General features: G+C 41.5%; 5 protein-coding genes across 8 annotated transcripts; 1 reads left to right on the plus strand and 4 right to left on the minus strand.

The window, feature by feature from the left end:
- Window positions 1–847: 847 nt before the first annotated feature.
- On the minus strand, window positions 848–3,043 carry rsl1d1 (ribosomal L1 domain containing 1). Its single transcript, XM_085903922.1, has 9 exons — window positions 2,907–3,043; window positions 2,539–2,678; window positions 2,212–2,350; window positions 1,992–2,140; window positions 1,815–1,916; window positions 1,626–1,719; window positions 1,415–1,525; window positions 1,194–1,334; window positions 848–1,094 (listed from the first exon to the last, which is right to left on the minus strand). Exons 1-9 carry the CDS (start codon window positions 2,937–2,939, stop codon window positions 945–947), a joined length of 1,059 nt encoding a protein of 352 aa, XP_085760048.1. The 5' UTR covers window positions 2,940–3,043; the 3' UTR covers window positions 848–944.
- Window positions 3,044–3,371: 328 nt separating this feature from the next.
- gspt1 (G1 to S phase transition 1) lies at window positions 3,372–7,654 on the minus strand. 2 transcript variants are annotated; one of them, XM_085903684.1, is made up of 14 exons: window positions 7,283–7,654; window positions 7,031–7,075; window positions 6,404–6,673; window positions 6,281–6,314; window positions 6,095–6,172; window positions 5,784–5,964; window positions 5,542–5,696; window positions 5,294–5,434; window positions 5,114–5,207; window positions 4,906–4,986; window positions 4,656–4,829; window positions 4,388–4,477; window positions 4,090–4,258; window positions 3,372–4,024 (listed from the first exon to the last, which is right to left on the minus strand). In XM_085903684.1, the coding sequence occupies exons 1-14, from the start codon at window positions 7,476–7,478 to the stop codon at window positions 3,972–3,974; spliced, it is 1,761 nt and encodes a 586-aa protein (XP_085759810.1). In that variant the 5' UTR covers window positions 7,479–7,654; the 3' UTR covers window positions 3,372–3,971. The 2 variants fall into 2 exon arrangements, with proteins under 2 accessions (XP_085759810.1, XP_085759811.1); XM_085903685.1 differs by lacking the exon at window positions 7,031–7,075.
- Window positions 7,655–7,781: 127 nt separating this feature from the next.
- On the minus strand, window positions 7,782–10,475 carry dmc1 (DNA meiotic recombinase 1). Of its 2 annotated transcripts, none has more exons than XM_085903687.1 (13): window positions 10,132–10,475; window positions 9,931–9,975; window positions 9,686–9,832; window positions 9,513–9,595; window positions 9,371–9,423; window positions 9,252–9,293; window positions 9,109–9,181; window positions 8,938–9,029; window positions 8,784–8,857; window positions 8,606–8,720; window positions 8,465–8,525; window positions 8,264–8,380; window positions 7,782–8,166 (listed from the first exon to the last, which is right to left on the minus strand). In XM_085903687.1, the coding sequence occupies exons 1-13, from the start codon at window positions 10,186–10,188 to the stop codon at window positions 8,097–8,099; spliced, it is 1,029 nt and encodes a 342-aa protein (XP_085759813.1). In that variant the 5' UTR covers window positions 10,189–10,475; the 3' UTR covers window positions 7,782–8,096. The 2 variants fall into 2 exon arrangements, with proteins under 2 accessions (XP_085759813.1, XP_085759812.1); XM_085903686.1 differs by having other exon boundaries at window positions 9,931–9,978.
- A 724-nt stretch (window positions 10,476–11,199) lies between these two features.
- Window positions 11,200–12,703, minus strand: tomm22 (translocase of outer mitochondrial membrane 22 homolog (yeast)). The gene is made up of 4 exons (XM_085903823.1): window positions 12,347–12,703; window positions 11,847–11,965; window positions 11,622–11,739; window positions 11,200–11,551 (listed from the first exon to the last, which is right to left on the minus strand). Exons 1-4 carry the CDS (start codon window positions 12,431–12,433, stop codon window positions 11,477–11,479), a joined length of 399 nt encoding a protein of 132 aa, XP_085759949.1. The 5' UTR covers window positions 12,434–12,703; the 3' UTR covers window positions 11,200–11,476.
- A 699-nt stretch (window positions 12,704–13,402) lies between these two features.
- On the plus strand, window positions 13,403–18,482 carry maff (MAF bZIP transcription factor F). 2 transcript variants are annotated; one of them, XM_085904693.1, is made up of 3 exons: window positions 13,403–13,573; window positions 15,737–15,833; window positions 16,038–18,481. In XM_085904693.1, the coding sequence occupies exons 2-3, from the start codon at window positions 15,801–15,803 to the stop codon at window positions 16,479–16,481; spliced, it is 477 nt and encodes a 158-aa protein (XP_085760819.1). In that variant the 5' UTR covers window positions 13,403–13,573; window positions 15,737–15,800; the 3' UTR covers window positions 16,482–18,481. The 2 variants fall into 2 exon arrangements, with proteins under 2 accessions (XP_085760819.1, XP_085760820.1); XM_085904694.1 differs by lacking the exon at window positions 13,403–13,573 and having other exon boundaries at window positions 13,591–15,833; window positions 16,038–18,482.
- The last annotated feature ends 329 nt before the right edge of the window (window positions 18,483–18,811 follow it).

Consider the following 18,811-nt stretch of genomic DNA (forward strand, 5'->3'; position numbering starts at 1 on the left):
TTTTTTTAATCAATACATGCCATCAGAGTCAAGCCACTTGGTAGTAGCACCGACGCCTCTGCTTCTCTTTCAATATCGGCATCCAAACCAAGCCCACCACTACAAACATTAGTCCAACAGACACGCAGCCTGAAGCAACAGGTCCCGCCTGGACCACCTTACAGAACTGCAACAGGAACAGAACCGCTCCCGCGGTTGACATAAGCGACCCCATCACAATGGAGATGATAGACTTATGAAGGTAGGCCCAATCCGAGGAAGCCGGCGAGTCCAAATTGGGACACAAGCTACCGGCGTCATCAAAAAACACCATCTCGTCGTATCCTTCCATTGAATCCACTACACACAAAAAAAAACTTAAAATTGAATCATAAATCGGTCACCATCAGAATCATCCAGCCGCCTCCCGATAGAGAGCGATATCATCTGTCATGTGTTACCCAGAAAGCTGTTGACACATTGTAATTCCAGATGGTCCCTCACCACACCCACACAAAAAACAGCTCACCGTGGATGAATGAACAAGACACACCCACACCACAACAGATGATTGGTCACCTCGCTCCATCATCATCATGTTTCGTTTTTCTTTTTTAATATTAATACCTGCAAGGTGTTAAAAGATGCAAAGCCCTGACATGCTGCAACTGCTCAAGCTTGAGACCAAGCCCACTGACAATAGGAGTCGGCCGTCACACACAACAGCTGCTACGTGTATACAGCTCAAATGACATCATTGGCTTGAAAGAGGTTGAGGAACTCGGGGGGGGGGGGTCAAAAAGCATTATGAGCAATGTTGACATTAGTGTAAGGATGGGCAAGGGCCACGATTGATTCTTAGCACACATTTAGTAAGATCAAAAGTGTTTTTATTCTGAGATGTGAAACCTTCAACATATTGACAATGTTAAAATATACTGTGCAGTCCAGAAAGAAAAAAAAAATCATTTCATTCTAGAGTTTCTTTTTGGTTTCATAGCCCTGCCTGTTTTCATCTTGAGCTGTTTGCTTGTGTGTTTTTTATCAGCCCTGCCTGTTTTCATCTTGAGCTGTTTGCTTGTGTGTTTTTTATCAGCAGGTCGGATGTTCTTCCGCTGTAACAAGACAAAATGAGAAGAAATTAAAAAAAAAAAAAATCAAGGTGAGAAATTTTATTTGACAATTAAAATGTTGTGGTTGTGCGCAACACTGACCTTCCGTTTAGGTTTTTTGTTCTCTGCCTCGATGGGGACCAGCTGGGGAATTTCATCATCATCATTTTCCTCAACCTTCCTTTTCTTTCCCTCCTTTACAGGGGTTTGTTTTGTGTCTTGAAGATTTTCTTCAGGAGCAGACTGATGAAACACAACATGCACAAACACAAGGCCGTTATTACACAACATTCTGAAGTATTTGATCTTAAATCTATCCTCACTTCTCCCTCTGTAGCGTCCAGCTTTGGAAGGTGGCTCAGATTTGAAGCGTAGATGGGCAGGGCCACGGATTTTTCACTCTTTAAGTGAATTATCTTCATCACTGGTGCTTTCTACAACAGGCATTTAGACAAAATGAGTGCTGTGGAGGAAATCTTGCAACATAAATGAAAGCTTTGTGAAGCTTAAAGTGCTCATTGTTGCGATACTTACCATGCGTATTTTTTCCGCCATCGTTTGGACAGCCGCCTCGATGTTTTCCGTCAACTCATCGGGAGTCATGCCGGAATGGCCGACACGCGCCATGCTGAAAAACACATTACAGACAATGTAGTGCAATTTATGTTAATGAAATGCATGGTTATAAACGTGAAATTGAGTGAGCAAACATTTGAAACCAACCTGCAGGGTCCGTTGTTGTTGACCTTCACAATGGTGCCCATGAACATTTTCTGAATGTCTCTGGCCAGATTTTTGCTCAGCAAGTTCACCCCAAGCGGCTCCCTGGATACAAGGAAAGATTGTCAACTTTCGAAGATTGGAAAATAATGCCTCAATTTTTTTTTTTTTAAAGCTGACCTTTTCTTCTCATAGAAGTGCTTCCCGAGATGGGACGGCAGAAGGCGGCGAATGCGGCTGTCAGCCAAAAACATGTTGAAATTCCCCAGCAGGCGTAGTTTAGCCTCGAAAGGTTTATACTCCGTCTTCAGAATTTTGTAGGGGATTATCTGATAAAGAATACTCATTTAATGTCAATCCAGACTTATCCATAAGGACTTTAGAAACTGAATATGATTACCTCTGTGACATTTTTAACTCCTCTTTCTTCCAACAATTTCTTATAAAACCTCACGGTTTGATCTGTGGTCATTTTGGGCTCATCTCTGGTGAAGAGGCAGATATCCTCCGAATCTGTGCGTGTGCTATGAGGCAATGGACTAATGAGAAGAAAAATGAACACTGTTAAATCTTCCATACATCAAATAACAGATTTATTTTCCTATGCTAGCATTTTGATAAGTAAATTTACACTCACTGGACATTACAATAGGTACACCAAATAATGATCCAGAGCAGATCAACTTGCAAGCTGTGTCTTTGCACATTGTGTATATAAAACACTTACATCCGAATGGTCTGCACCTCCCCGGGGACCTTCCATAGGGTGAAGAGTACGCTGATTTTATGAAAGTCTTCCGTGAAAAGCTTTTTTTTGGATGACGTGCTTTTGAGGAACGCCTGAAGAGCTTGCACGGCCTTTTTCACCTATGGATAATAATCATTTGGTTAAATAACAACATAGCCATTATGCAATACTCATATTCGAGGCCTGCATTGGACAAGATTTCTTCCGTGGGTTAGCTTCGTTGCTAATAAATACACGAAAGCCCAATATTATCATAAATCTGTATAGATACTTGTCAATGCAGCATCTACCCTAACAACCTAGTAATGGTAAAAAAACGATTAGTTTTAAATAAAAAAGCGTTTTACCTGCGACCGGTCCAGTTCTACTTTGTCGCCCATGTTGCCTTCACGTGTGCCACACACACGCGCGCATGCGTTCTACGTAGTATCTGACGTCAGAAAGCGTTCAAAATAGAATGAAAACTTTATTCGTACGAGAAATGTTGACAGGTGTTCCTCGGTTTACGACAAAATTCCTACGACAAAGACGTAACGTGCATTTGTACGTAACGTTCATTATTATAGAACTAACTATGCTAACTATAATTTTAGAAAATATGTCCTTTACTATCATCCTTTTCAATTAATTTTAATGTTATTGTTATTGTACTGTACAGCCCAAGAAGGTTGAAATGTTTGAGAAATAAATCCTTTGTATAAAAATAAAGAAATTACAATAGAAAACTATCATTGGGGAAAGGTACAGTAACTATTAACAAGATAAAGTTTGGAGTTTAAATATTTATATTTAGAAAAAATACACATTTCAACTCAAGCGTCATAATTATTTTATTTTTTTCATGTGGCTTTGTTATGCAACAGTTGCATGTTTGTTTATGTGACCGTTTGTTCGTCCTTGTAGTAGTGTGAGAGACTAAACAAACTGTTGGCATGGCAACACCTAGCAAATAAAATGTCCAAAGGACTTACACTCGTTCTTAAAAATGGAAATTCATTCCTCAAATTAGAATTGATCGGTGTTGTTTTTTGTAGGAAACAAAATCATTTTGTAGTTGTTTTTTTTTTTTTGTCCTCCTCAGACTCATTAACACTGCATCCATCCCGTTAGTAAAAGCTAGCCGACAGCGCTTTCAGCTATGTACTGTAGCTACATTAGTGGCATAGCAGAGCTCTCAATATGAGAGCACTGGACACTGTCTCTCACTTCCAAATGTTCATCATAAAAACTGATCCAGTCTTGTTATTTTTCTTTTGACGCAATTAATTCCCCTCTTTGCTCCTTTGTTGGACATTCTTCTCTTTAGCATAGTTTTAGTGTGAAGAGATGAGTCGCTGTTGTGGTTGGCCCTGGCAGCGTTCCTCCTCTGGTGGCAAGCAGAACAATCACACAACTTGGGGCCACTGTTGCATTTAGTCTTTTTCCGGCACCAGCTTCAGCACTTTTCCGATGGCGATGGTTTTGCCTGGTTGGAGAGGGTCTCAGAAATAATACTTGATGAGGCAACCTCACGGAGTGGAGTGTCCTTACCTTCATCACGGAGCGTGAATCGCCCCATTTGAGGAAAGTCCTTGAAAGTCTCCATGCAAATGATTCCCGCCGCCCGGAACCTGGCGATACAAACCTGGTCCTGCTTAACAAAGCGTGGCCGTGTTTTACTTTTCTCCCCAGTCTTCTTGTCCACCATACAAATTAAGGCCTGTGATAGGGATGGAAGTACAACCAAAATATGGAGAAAAAAAAAAGGACCAATAGAACAAATCTTGAAAAACAAAGTGCCAGAATTTAAACCACATGCTTTACTGAGGCAGCCTGTGTGGCAACTTACTGAGATTTGCACCTCTTCAATGCAAGTATGGAGGTGAAGGACTGCATTGTAACCAGGACAAATGATCGATTTGTGCTCAATGATGACAATCTGAAATGAAAAAGGACTCAAAACTTGCGATACAAATGTCTTGACAATTTCAAAAAGTTTGCCGGACCAACTCCTTCGGGATATATTCAAGGATTTTAGTGAGTGGTTTGTTCGTAACCTCAAAAGGTAGCACGTTGCAAATCGACGACTCCCCGTTCATTGTAATCAAACGAGTCACCTGAGCGTCAAAAGTGCGGCCGGTGTGGCAAAGGTTGTCGGGGCTGCACAGGATGAAACCGGGCAGGATCTCTTCTTCCTCGATGCCCTTGAGCCTCATCTTCAGGTTCTCCCCGGGACATGCGTCGTCAGTCTCCACCTCATCGCTGAGGAGGCTCAGTACTTCCACTATGTGCTGAGAATAGGGTTCGAATGAGACATAATGGACATCATATTCCTGACAACTTGACAAGAATGTGAATACATCTCACTCTGTTTGGCATCATGACCAACTGCTGGGCTTTGCTGATGGTTCCCGACTCCAGCTTCCCAAGAATCACAGTACCCATGTCCTAGAAAACACACCATACTCTTAATTTCTTGCTGTTCCTTTGTGCTGATTGTTCATTTCCTACAGTAAGTCATTATCAATATTATATTAAAATATAGAAGAAAAAAGTCAATTCTTCATCTGCTCACCTTATACTTATCTACAATGGGAAGTCTGACTGGACCGTTGATGGATCTGGTGAAGTTTGGCAAATTATCCAAATGGGGGATAAATGGCAAACCCCTGGTGGAGAGCAAACATCAAAGTGGTCTTTAAAACAAATTTCCCCAGAGTCAAATGTTTGTTATCATGCAAACAGTCCCACTTACGTGTACCAGGGACATTCGGGGACGGGTTCCTTGAGGTTGGCACCTGTGAGTCCGGAGCAAGGCATAAAGTAGATGTCCTTTTTGGGGTTGAAGCCGACCTTCTTTAAAAACGGCACCAGCTTTTCCTTACACTCTTCATACCTGCCAGCAGATAGGAAAACATCTCAAGAGCCAGGCACGCTAACCGCTAGCCCACCTTCTGCATCAGGAGTCAACAACAGCGGCAATCGCAGCCACGCCGTGTTCACCTGTCTAGGCTCCAGTTGACAGTGGGGTCGTCCATCTTGTTGACCAGGACGATGAGATGCTTGACACCGGCCGTCTTAGCCAACATGGCGTGCTCCCGGGTCTGTCCACCTTTTTCAAAACCTGTCTCAAACTCGCCCTTTCTTGCCGAGATCACCTAACAAAGCCCAGGGGGAAAGGAACGTTGATGTCCACATTTGTATCGTGGAAATATAACTTGAATTAACATTTAAGTGTATCTCACCAGGACAGCCAGATCGGCTTGCGACGCCCCTCCGATCATGTTGGGGACGAAGCTTTTGTGTCCAGGAGCATCCAAGATGGTGAAATGTTTTTTTTCTGTCTCAAAATATGCCCTGCCCACCTCCACCGTCTTGCCTTTGTCTCGCTCCTCCTGATTTGTGTCCAGAGCCCACGACAGGTACCTGCAGCCACCATGAAGACACATATTCATGATGGTCATCTATTTGATAATAATTGTAGCTTTTTTTTAATCAATCAAATTAGCAACTAAACATGATTATGGTTTGGTGTAGAAAAAAAATGCACCCTCACCATGTCTCTCTGTTTTTTTCTTTCGCTTCCCTTTCATATTTTTCCAAAGTTCGTTTTTCCACCATTCCAGTTAAATACCTGAGAAGACCAAGCACAAAAGGCAATAAAAATGATGTAGGTCGTTTTACGTCCCTCAGACTGAATGCACCCTGTGCGCAAGTCGACAACTTCACAATGTTTACTCACATGATCTGTCCACCAATAGTTGATTTTCCAGCATCTAACAGTCAAATAAAAAAATAGATAGTTATAATATTAAAGTGTCATTTCGAATCCAACAGCAATGACGACACAATTAACGTTACGCACCCACATGACCGATGAAGACGACATTGACATGTTCTTTCTTGGGGGCGTCCGGCGTGGAAGGCGCCACTTTCGGCACAGGCATCTCTTCCTCTTCCTCCTCCATGATCATCTCCTCATCCTCCTGGCTGTCACCATCGGGCTGACAGTCGCCCGTCGCTCCCGGACGCTCCTGTCCGCCGCCTCCCCCGCCTCCTCCCGGCTCATCGTTCTGCTCCCATGTCTCTTCGTCGGCCGCCATGTCCGCTTCTGAGCCGCCGTTCTCCACCGGTGCTGCGAAAAAACAAAATTTGCTCATTTTGATTTGAAGTAAAACAAAATCCTCGGGTGTGCGATGCAGTCCAATGGGAAGTCTATTTCCGATATGGAACCCTAACGTTGCATCATAACATTCACACAAGGCAGTGCTTGTGGTTCACCAATGCCAGCAATCCAAATAAGGCTCACGATGTGAAACTTGAACAGAGCCCCATGGCATTCCTGAATAGTTTGATGTTTCCAACATTGCTAGGAGGAAGCAGCGCACCCTGGTGCTTGACTACACACCTCCCATGTTAACGTCATGCGTTTTTTGTAACCTGACGGACGAGCACATTCCGTGTTTAGAGTTCATTCATTGTGGATGCATACCGACTGTCTGTGCCACTTCCATGCTGCCAACTTGATCAGGCGTGTCTTAAAGGAGAGGAAAAATAAAATATTTTCAATAATCATTGGTCGTCATCATATTATGTTGGCCACGTTAACTGTGATGAATGGTGACGACACGAAGTCGACGTGTTGCAAGCGTGCGACTGAATGGCTAACTTTAGCTGCGTTAGCTAGATAGTTAGCAAGTTAGGCTAAGTTCCAAACTGCTTTCTAGCATTCGCGTAACCTTACCGTCGGATGGAGGAATTCCCGCGGGCGTGCTTTGAAGGAAGCTCGGCACGAACACCGGGGCGTTGAGGTTGGGAACAAACGGCTTGGCGTTGACGTTGAGTGCGGCGAAGGCGCACGGGAGAGTCGCCGAGGCGGCAGGGGCCTCGGCGTCTTCTTCCAGCTCCCACGAATCCGGTGCCGTGTCTCTCGGGTCCATCGCTCCTTTTACTAGAGCTGAGAAGCTAACCTGAGTCGGTAGACCTGATAAATGTTTGTTGTTCTGCTAAAAAGGCGCTTCGTTGCGAGTAAATTTAAACACTTGACAGCGCTGTTGGTGAACTTCCCATTGCTATGCTGCTTTGACAAGCATATGAAGCGCGCAGCTGACCGGAGTAGCGTTTCGTCCTTGTAATTCGCGTGGACCACCACTAGAGGTGACCACCGATCCCCTGCTGGCTGTGAACCTCGGTTTACGACGGGACACGGCGTAGGTCGAGTCATAGTGTCGAATGAGATCACATTGAACATCATCTCTAATTTATTTTGTCAAATCATTAACAAGTTGCCAAACTACCAATACAAATGGAATAAATACACTTGAACAAGCCACAGATTTTTTTAAATATTCCTAAATATACATTTAAACAGCTAAGTGTACTAATAAATATAGCACTAGAGTTGAATAGCTAAGTGTGCTAATAAATATATCATTTTGTAAAGCAAAACCATTAAACTCCTTGGAATTCATGAAAATTGAATAAATAGAGTAGTAAAAACCAATAATGTGACTAAATGGAAACAGCTAACTGTGCTAATAATGTAATATTTGTCTCTTTTACTCTTTAGCATCAGTGATACCTCCAGCTGTGATGGCAAAATATGCCTCTTTCTCAGGCATATTTGGGCTGCAAAAAGAATTCAAGAAAATTAAAAATGATTCATATGCTGTGGAATAAGAACTGAATCCCAATCTGTGACTTAGTTACAAAAACAATGGCATACCTGTCAAATATTTTGACAATTCTCATCTCAGCACGTCCCTTCCTCAAGCTCAACCTTGTAGTGGAAGCGTGGGCCAGGATGTGGCCGCCGATGGGCTTCTTCGGATCAGCTTGGAATCTAAATAGGGGGGAATATAGGCAAGTCTGCTCTGTCAAAGCCTCGTACAAAGTTTCAGGGAAATGAGAATGTGTCTTCCCTTACGTCATCCCTGCGCCGGGATCAGCAGTCATTTGGTTGGTCACAAACACAGCAACATTGTACTCTAATGAAAAAAATAGCTTCATAATATGCATTATTTTATATTGTGTAGTTTTCTGGAAGCTACAGTGTGTTGGTTCAAACCTTCAGAGATCTTCTGCAGCCTGGAGAGCATCAGGGCCAGTTTCTGCTGCCTCTCTGCCAACTCACCTCGGCCCGAGAAGTCAACTCTGAACAGGGCCATGATGGAGTCAATAATCTAATGAAGACACATGTTATTAGAATATAAAAACAATCAATTATTGATCCAAGTTTTCATTACCAAAAGCTTGAAGATTCCTCCTTCCTCATGAAATTTAGCTGCCACAAAGTCCAATAGCTTCATCTGATGCTCACCTGAAGGAACAACCGAAAACGAATGGGATGAGATGAAACACCTATGCCGATTGTAAAGCATTTGTGATGCATATTCTTACTGGTATAAGCCCGAGCATATAGAACATTGTCAAGGACTTCATTGTGGTCCAAATTAAACCTATCGGCAATGTCTCTCAGTCTATCTGGGCGACTGCAAGAGACATTAAGGGCAATAGAAACAAAAACAAAAAAAGAAAGAAGAACATTTTTGTTCATTCCAGCGAGGATACAAAGTGTGCTCTGTGTCGATAAAGATGACTTTCCCGCCCGAGTAGCCATTTTCTCCTGGTAGCTGAGCGGTGACTAGGACAAAAACAACACAGTATTACTTATTGTTATAGCATTTGCGTTTTGTTGTTGTTGTTTTACGCACCGCAAAGTGTGTGGGAAAGCTGTGTTTTTCCTGTACGAAACTCTGCAAGATTTTAATCAAGTAGATATTAAAAAAATGGACAAAATTATAAAAATGAGCCTAAAAAAAGAATACCTTACCTCCAAAGGCTTCTGTGATAGCCATACTCTCCATTCCTCCACCCAACAACTTACTAGTAGATAAAAAAAAAAGCAAGTTTGCGACCTATTTATAAACATAAGTAAAATGATGACTGAATATAATACAAAGTCATGTCTTAACTCAAACTCCTGACTCCCAGTTGTGATGTGAAAAACGATCTTCCTCTTGACACTGTACTCAAAGGCCGTCTGAAAACCATGATTCTACGAGAACAAGAATGATCTCAAAATCGATAACCGTTGGATCTAAATCACGCCAACAGTTTGCAAAAACATTATCTGAATGATTTTTACCAGCATTTTCCCAGCAGCTTCCTTAATTTTTTCCACTTTGGCTTCAGACAATCCCTTAATGTTGCACAAAGCCTTGCGTGTCATCATTTGAATTCCCTTGACGGTGCAGATGCCCACGGTCTTGAGTTTTTGGATATCTGCCATATTCTGTGGTGACAAATGGGAACAGGTTTGAGGGCATTGTTTCATATCTTAACTTTGGTTTGGTGAGGAAATTAGAATTATACTTATATATTATTACTTACTATCCCATGTTGTTGTAGAAGGTCAATGTCTTGGAAAATGGAATCCTGCTTGAGGGAAGACAAAGGTTTAAATTGTTATGAGAAATGAATGAATGACATTACTTTTTTTTTTTTTTTTTACATTTGAACTCATATACAACGGTTCTGCTTGGCTTCACACATCCATCCATTTTCAGAACCGCTTGTAAAATTGCATTTTACCTCCTCATCTTGAAATGAAACACCGTCCTCAACAACTTGGTCCTCGGAGACTTTCATTGTGAATACTTTGTTGTCACAACCAAGTGGAAATTGTCAGAAATGTCTTTAGCCACTGTAGCACAATTAGCTTTAGCCGAGATAATATTACGAAATTAGCAAAAGATTTTACACAGTATTCCAAAGTTTAACAATGAACTAAGTCCAATGAGGAGATACTAAAATATTTTTGATGTAAGCAGTATTTGTGACCTTTTTTTTTTATCCTATTATCGTAGGATTTGTTAGAAATTACTGAATATCGAAAGTTTACATAAGCACACCTCGCGGTGGGAAGTGATGATAAATTCAAGTGAAATGGGATTTTCGCATTCTAATAACTAGTTGCACCACCAGACATAATAAATGGTGAGTTCAAGTGCAGGTGCCGATTAGTAGTTTCAATAAGGGAATAGGTGGTAATTTTTCATATTGTTAAATACACGACTGTATAGTTTTGGACAGCACCAATTTCGATTATAATAGTTTGGTATCTTTTTTTCAGTAACCTTTAGCAACCATTTGCATTCTTGACCAATCATTTTTAATTTGTTGCTTGTAATTGTGAATAAATACCTGTAGCCATTTAACAACACATTGAAGTAAATTGTTAGTAGTTTCAAAGGACTAAACATTCTTTTTTTCCTATATTAGGACTTTTTAATAATTTTCACAGTACAGTGCAATGTTGAACTGGGACAGAAAGGCAACACAGAAGAGCCTCATTTAGCTCACAGATGCTTCAGACATGTTTATTTCCTACAAACAAATATTGAATGTAATTATGGCATTTTTATGACAAGTGAATGTAATGTCAATAATGTCACACACATCAGTGTTTAAACTTAAACATATCGTACAGGTGCAGAAATGTTTCAGAAAATGTTCAACATTTTAGAACACAAACAGCTGACTCACTACCTGTAACCTTTTTCCTGTGTTATTTTTTCTTTTCATTCAGTGAAACCTCCTTTTCCTGCTTTCCCTCAAATGGCCAGGATGATATATTTATTCGTACAATTATATAGATTAAAAAAAGAAAAAAAAAAAAAGGTGGAAACCGGTAATCCTGAAAATCAGTCTCTGTGATTAAGGGGAGACAGTGAGACAGATGCCTTAAAACACGTCTGGAACAGACGAGGCAAGAGTGGTGGAGTGACCTAAAAGTTGCATGACTGGTGTGAAGCTTAGACCTCCTACAGCAGTTCTTTGCATTTCTTCACAGTCTCTCTGTCTCCCCTTGCGGCCACCAGATTCCACCGTGTTTGTGGAAGAAGACTCCAGGTTTTAATTGGGCCACACATGTTCCTCAAATCTTTCCCGGGGCTGATGGCATCATGCCTGGCATCCCACCAGACATACCGGTGTTGGGCCCCAATAGGATCTGAGAGGAAATATGAAAATCATCCCATTTCTTGTCATGTTTAGATATTATGTTGTTATAAGCAAATCACCTGTCTCTGCTGCTGTAGCTGCTGCTGTTCCAGCTGTAGCCGCTCTGTCTCAAACACTACCGGCAATACCAGGATCATGAAGGAAGTCGTTCCCACCCAGAGGGCCGAGCGTGAAAAACTTGAAAAGACAATGGAAACCATTAGAAGGGTGGAAATTGAACAACAATACAAAAAAAATAGGTCAGTTGTCGCTTGGCTTAACGAAACACACGGAACCAAGTGTACCTGAAAAACCTTTTGGCCAGTGAGACCGAACACTGTGCTGAGAACTCAGCAACTGTACGAACTGTGTCTGGAAACATCTCTGTCAGGCCCCACAACCTCTCCACCAAGGTCTCATCAATCTAAAAAAGAAAAAAGAAACATCAGCACATTTTAGCTCACCTAAATCTTATTTACAAGCAGTAAATAAGTATCTAATATAATATAAATAAATAATAATGTCTAATACACAGTCGTTCATTTGAAATTGGCAAGAACATAAGTGTGCCATTAAAGATTAGATATCCACTTTTGTTTTTCGGTGGTGCTACGTGGTATTTTTTATAACGTAGAAATTTGATGTATGTAATGACTGAATACATGTTAGAAATGTTAACTTAATCTGATGTTCCTCAAGCAGGGAGCTATCTGATCATGTTTACAACGGTTCTAGCAAGAACACTCAAACAAATGAATGAAACTTGATGTTTAGTAGATTAATTATATTTAAAATGAGAACTAACATCATCATCGTCGTCGTCAATTTCGTCCTCGGGGGGCCGGGTAGCCACCGGGCCCGCAGCCGGGGAAAGCTCTTCGATTCCGGCCATGGCTCCTCTTCAGTCCCGCTGGGAGAATGTCTCGTCAGTCAAGCAGCGGGCAGGACAACTCAGCTCGACAGACGATATAACAATGTCGATTGCTAAATTGCAGTAATTTTAACAACTGCCAAGTTGCTCAAAAGAAAACCTGCTAATGCTAAGAAGCGTGCATCTATGGAAATCTGAGGTCACTGGCGGAACGCATGCGCGTGTGCACTTCCGTGTCGGGTGACGTCATGTGACAAAGGTCATTTGATACTTTGCATAAATTGCACAGCGCCGTCTAGCGTCTGGCGTCTTACTACAAACATATATTATATATATGTATGCTTTTTGACCAGCAGGGGGGGTGGTCGCCCCATTGTCCAACAGGTTCGTGCTTATGAACCCTCAACACACATACACCGAGTAATTATTTTCATAAACATTTTTGTATTTAGTTATTTTATTTTTTCATAAACAGGGATACCGACAGTTTTCTCCACGTGTGTAGTTAGTTAGCAGTTGTGGAATTTTATTGAAATTGGTTGGTTCGAAATATTTGCAAATAATCCAATTGAATTCCATTTGAACTTGTTTTTCTTTCATAACCATATCTACGATTGACCTCTTAGCCTATCTGTCTGTTTGAAAAATCACAAACGTTTGCACAACCCTGCTTTAAAGCACCACAACACGTGACCTGACTAAAACGATAAGCTGTAATATATTAACTTAACAAAGTTACTCAACATTTACTTAAACTCACAAACGTGTCCGATGTTGAAAGGATGTTTGACTTTTTACGTTGACATAAATCGCCAGTATTTTATGCCTGTTGTTTTTGAGGGACGCAGGGATTCCTTGTTTACATCCTCTCCTAGTACGCGGCGGGGGCGGGTGTAACTCCGCCTTCATTCTTTGCCCCTGACGTCATTGTCGCTTGTTTTTTTTTTTTTTTTTATGAATGAAAGAATCCCACCTCAGAGAGCAGCGAAGTCATTCCGGGAAAAGGCGGACTGACATTTTGTCGCTTCGAGCCAGCGGTGAAATTGTCACAGATCGGAAGCTACGAAGCTACCGAAGAGGTATTTGCGAATCGATAGGAACAACGACGCGACATCGGAAGAACTATAACCATTTGGAATTTTCCTAATAACCCAAGGACAAGTGAGTGGGCAGCTGTTTACTTTAATCTCTCGTAGCCGACACCGTTGATGCTAAAGATGCTAACAGCTCGAATTACTAGCATTTTCAAAACGGTGTAGCTGATGTGTATTCCACGTTAATAATCATAGTAATGTTGTTAATGTATCCCGCTGTTTTAATAACAAATTAGTTTTGTTTTTTTTATCATGGGTGTAACTACTCGTTTAAACATATGTAATAGCGGCACATTTTTACAGTCATGCTAAAATGGATGTCGAATGCAGCCGCTTCGGCTGTTTACTACAGCGTTTATTTGACCTTAATCTGTCCGTTTTATCTGCCATTTTGTGACAATCAAAACGTTGTTTATTATTTAGTCGTTTGCCATGATGCATAATAGGCATTTTGGGCTTTTTACAAGATTGTTGCTGTTGCGTGGCGACGTTGCGTTCACTTGTTGCTTTCGGGTTCGGTAAGCTTCCACGCAAAATCCAGCAGACCTTAAGGTATTTTTAGCCGAGCATTTACGCGGATATCCTGGAGTCTTGTGACAAATATAGCAACGGGCTAGTTTTGCCTGGATTGTTGACTGGCCGTAGCCGGTTTAGCTTTTAGCGGTGCGATTGGTGTATTGCTGAATCATCATGACTTTACGAACGACGGGTTTACAGCTTCCACCGGCTATTGGGACGCCAGTGCGGTTGCGGGCACTTCACGCCCCACGCTTTTCGGGAAATTCCACCAACTGTAGTCAAAATTACAGAGTGTTGTCATTTTGATTATTTTAAACAGTAGTTGTTCCTCATGTTGTAAATCAACACGTGCTTTTGAGTTAGTTCACTAAGAAAGAAAATTGGCTTAATCGTAATTGATTTATTTCTATCTCTAATTAGATTTTGCTTCCTGGAATGTGGTTTTAAATGGAACAGAACACCTAACATGTACTTCACTGAAACACCAAATGAGCTCAGAGGTATTTATAGTAAAAAGAAAGTGAAAGTGTAAGAGCCCTTAAACAATTGTTTCGTGAATTATAACGGTAGATGTCTTCTAAATGTAATCCTGTTTTACAGATGCTCAGAGCATTTTGAGCAGTCCCAGGACTTTTCTGACACACCTTTTTAGAACAAATGTGGTTGACATACTTCATGAAAAGTTGTTTTTCTGCTCCATTGTAAACAAAGTATGTCAGCAGAAAGTGTGTCCTTATATAACAACAATTCAACAACATATTTATCTGATCCAAACTTTCACTTAGCGCTATCAAGGGGATCAAATAGCTATGTTACGCTAAAAAACAGAAGGTCAATATCAACCAGGAAGTGTGCGCTGACAGTTCTTTCACACGCAGCACACTTCCTTCTCAGCTAAACACGAGAGGCAAAAATCGACTTTTTCACACGATCAAAGAAAGTATTGTTGCCATGCCGCCACGATGAGCTTGCGGGCCTTTTCTAGCCACGCATAAAAACCTCTCGTTAAAGTCATCGTGACAGTGACCTGACGTACACAACATGCCACCCAACCCAACTCATGCAAACAAGTGACCTTAAGAGGAATGTAGGAAGTCACACACACCGACCGCCTCCATGGACTTAATGTTAGATATGACGATAACGTTTCTAAATAGAGCTGCTCAAAGACACGGCACGGTTAAACAAACACTTCTGCTAATGTAAGCATAAGAGTCATGTTAAGCAAACGTCCGTGCTTAATTTGTCTTATTTTATTTCAGTTAAAGCAGCAAAGTGTTGTATTTGTACTCCGTTAAATTGCCATTTTCTGCTGGAGTAAGCACCAAACAAAAGCTGTGGGCGGTTGACAGGAGGAAGTGTTGCTTAGGACACCTGCTTTGAGCAAGAGCAAGGCCAAAAAGCCTTGGTAACTTCCCCTTACCACACCAGCCAACAAACAAAGATGTCTGTCACTTTCACACACACACACACACGAAAAAAAAAAAAAAAACTTCCTCTGATATTAAACCGCGGAATTAGACGAGAGCGCGTGTGTGGAGAGGGAGAGATGTGCGGCTTCTCCTTTTCCTCTGCCTTGCATGACAGGCAGTCTTGTGAGCGGACGTAAATGTCAGGCTAAAAATGAACTAAAATGGCGTGATGTCCTGACTCGCATGTGACCACTTACCTTTAAAAAAAAACAAAATTCAAATCCTCTTTGTCTCTTCAGAGTGTTTGAATCTGTGCTGACTGGTTCACGGGGCGGGGGGGAAACTGAGGAGAGTGGTGGCATCATGACGACGGAGAGAAACAGCAAAGCCCTGAAGGTAATATGCACAAGCATAGATATGAATAAAAGGAAAATATTTTGTAATGTTCTGAAAATTTGCAATATAGTGACCGTACAAAAATGTGTTTGCTAATTTTACTGCTTACATTTTTGTAATTGCTTATAGGTGCCACATGAGGGCGCCAGAGCACTTTTTCCTATCAGTTATGGCTCATTGAAACCTCTTCCATCATTCGTTCAGGTGAAGCAGGAATGCGGCGAGAACGTTCCCATCCTGTCCGACAGCGAGCTCATGTCGCTGTCGGTGCGGGAGCTCAACCTGCACCTGCGCGGCATGTCCCGTGAGGAGATCCAGAAACTGAAGCAGCGCCGACGCACCTTGAAGAACCGGGGCTACGCCGCCAGCTGCCGGGTCAAGCGAGTGTCCCAGCGCGAAGCCCTTGAACAGCAGAAAATGGAGCTCCAGAGGGAGGTGGACCGACTGGGGGCCGAGAACGCCGGTATGAGGAAAGAGCTGGAAGGCCTGGGCGCTCGCCTGGCCGCGCTGCAGAGGTTCGCTCGAGGCCTCGAGGCCGGTGGGGGCAACCTGCTGGCCACCGCGCCGCGCCTTAACACTGCCTCCGTCATCACCATCGTTAAGAGTCCAGCGCAAGCTCCGCTTCAGAGGGGCCACGAGTCTTCCTAGGCTCTGTAAACTGACTGGGGGGGGGGGTGTGGCACACACGTATACACATATTGGAACACGAGAACTATATCGGTAGGATAATACTAAACATCAGTGCTACGCCCACACACACACACACATGTATGACGTCATCCAGGACCAGACGAGCCACTTCTCAGTCGAAGTGCTCGCCATTTAATAATGGCCAATGTTCATTTATATTTTGCGTGGTCGGATTGTACAGTACTGTGGAAAAGTCTTATCAGATCCCCGCTCGTCCTTATTTACTCGTTATTCATGTAAAAACTCACTTATTTGCTGTCTTTGTTGCCATTTTGCTGCTGAAGTGAATTGAGGATTTTAATTTAGACAAAAGTAGTCCTTTGCTGCTATTTTGGAGCATATATAGGCAATTACAGTAAAACACAGGTAGTGTCAATTACTTGTGGATTTTTGCCACTTCAAGTCAATCAGCAGCTAAAATGTCATTTAATTGAAATATATTCTCCAATGTAAGTTCTTTGAAAGAAAAAATTCCCCAAATTCCAACTTTGAAACAAGAATTTTCCACCATACTGTACATTGGCAATCCAGCCTTGCTTACTGTTTTGTTTGATGCGTCCGAAAAAGCGAAGCTTCCTCCGCTTCTGCTTTTTGGGAACGCAAGCAAAAAAAAAAAAAAAAAAAAACGTTGAGCTTCCCCCGCAGGTTCTACAAACTTCTGCATTCCAGGTTATTCTGTTACCGTATATATATATATATATATTTTTTTTTTTTTTTGGTTATCACTACCCTTCAATGGCACAACAGGGTCGTGGAAGGCCGTGATCTGTTTTCAAAGCAGATTCGAATTATTGCGGGGGTGATATTCGGAACTCCTGGAAGCTAGAGGATGACTGATGTTCAGGGTTTGTACACCAACACAGTGCCTTCAGTACTTGTGGGAGGTACCAAACCAAACCTGCTGACCGTCCATCACACTTTTTTTTTTTTTTTTTGGTCTCGGCTCAAATAGCACACAGCTTACCTGTCCTACAGTTCCTACTGTGCAGTAACGATTCCGGGACAAGTCCGCTCAACACCCCAACGTCACGCGTTGGACATTTAGCTGAAAAAGGCGCACATTCCTCTTTACGTGTTTCTTATTTGTAATGTTTGTACGTGCCGTCAAGACGCAAATGTTGAGTGACATTTATCAGAGATATATTCTATATTTTATTTGTATTTAAAAGTAGATATTTTGACAAGACAAGCTAACTGAGTGCTGTGATGTTATGTATGGGTTCAGTACTTCCATAGTTGAGGGAGGGGGGGGGGGGGGGAGGTCGGGCGTATTTTCATGTCTAATTGTATTGTGTGACAACGATTCCTACTTCACAAAAATGTTTAATTATTAGCTACGTAGAAATATGCTCAAAGCCGACGGCCATATTGCTGTGATGATTTGTGCACGTGTTTTTTTTTTTTGTTGCCATATTTGTACTGGCTTGCCATAGTGGATTCTTGGAGGGATTTTTATTTTTTTTTTTACGTTATTGGTGTGGGGAAAAGCTGAGGAGAAAGATAGAGGAAGAGAAGATGAGGAAAGAGGTCGAGAGATAGATGAATGACTGAAAAAGCAAGTGGTAAAGAAAAGACAAGGAAACGAAGGTGTGAAGCGTATTCACTTGAAAAACCATCATGTTAGTTTAAAACGTCGTGACACAATTACACTTGTGTTGAAAAATAATTCAGAGACACAAAGCTTCTATTTAGCTATATGAATATGTGTGGTTTAAAGAAAAAAAGCATTTATCTATATTTCCAATGTCTCACCTCTTGTCAAATTGTGCTGGATGTTTTGTGATACTTGCAAAACAAAAATGGTCTTTGTATTTATTGTACTTTTTCTATTGTGAAAATTCAAGTACATCATCTATTTTATATATATTATAATAAATGTTGTACATATTGTACATAAAATGGTGTGCTTCTGTGGTTGCTGACTCAGTAGGAAAGGAAGAAGTTTTTACGTGCAGGATGTGTTGAACGTATCAGATAAGCCTTTGGTTAGATTGAGGTTAGTTAAAGCCAGCTAAATATTTAAATATATTCTGGATTGTTCAATAAAACTATATCTCAAGCCAGAATGGGAAATAGGCCATTTGGACAAAATTAGTTCTGGAATCATTTGGGATGTTTTCTTTCATGAACAGACAACAATTTGTGTATCTTACGTATTTGAAGAGCTGGACGGGGAAAGCAAAGAGTGGACTTCATTGCTATGTTGCTTAAGCGACTTGTCCTACAAAAAAAGTGAAAGAAAACCAATAGATTCAATCTTGTTTGGTATCTTACTTTTTGTATCTTCA

The sequence above is a fragment of the Syngnathus leptorhynchus genome, chromosome 22, assembly GCF_054491065.1.
Source record: "Syngnathus leptorhynchus isolate UIUO chromosome 22, UIUO_Slep, whole genome shotgun sequence".
Classification (NCBI taxonomy): Eukaryota; Metazoa; Chordata; class Actinopteri; order Syngnathiformes; family Syngnathidae; genus Syngnathus; species Syngnathus leptorhynchus.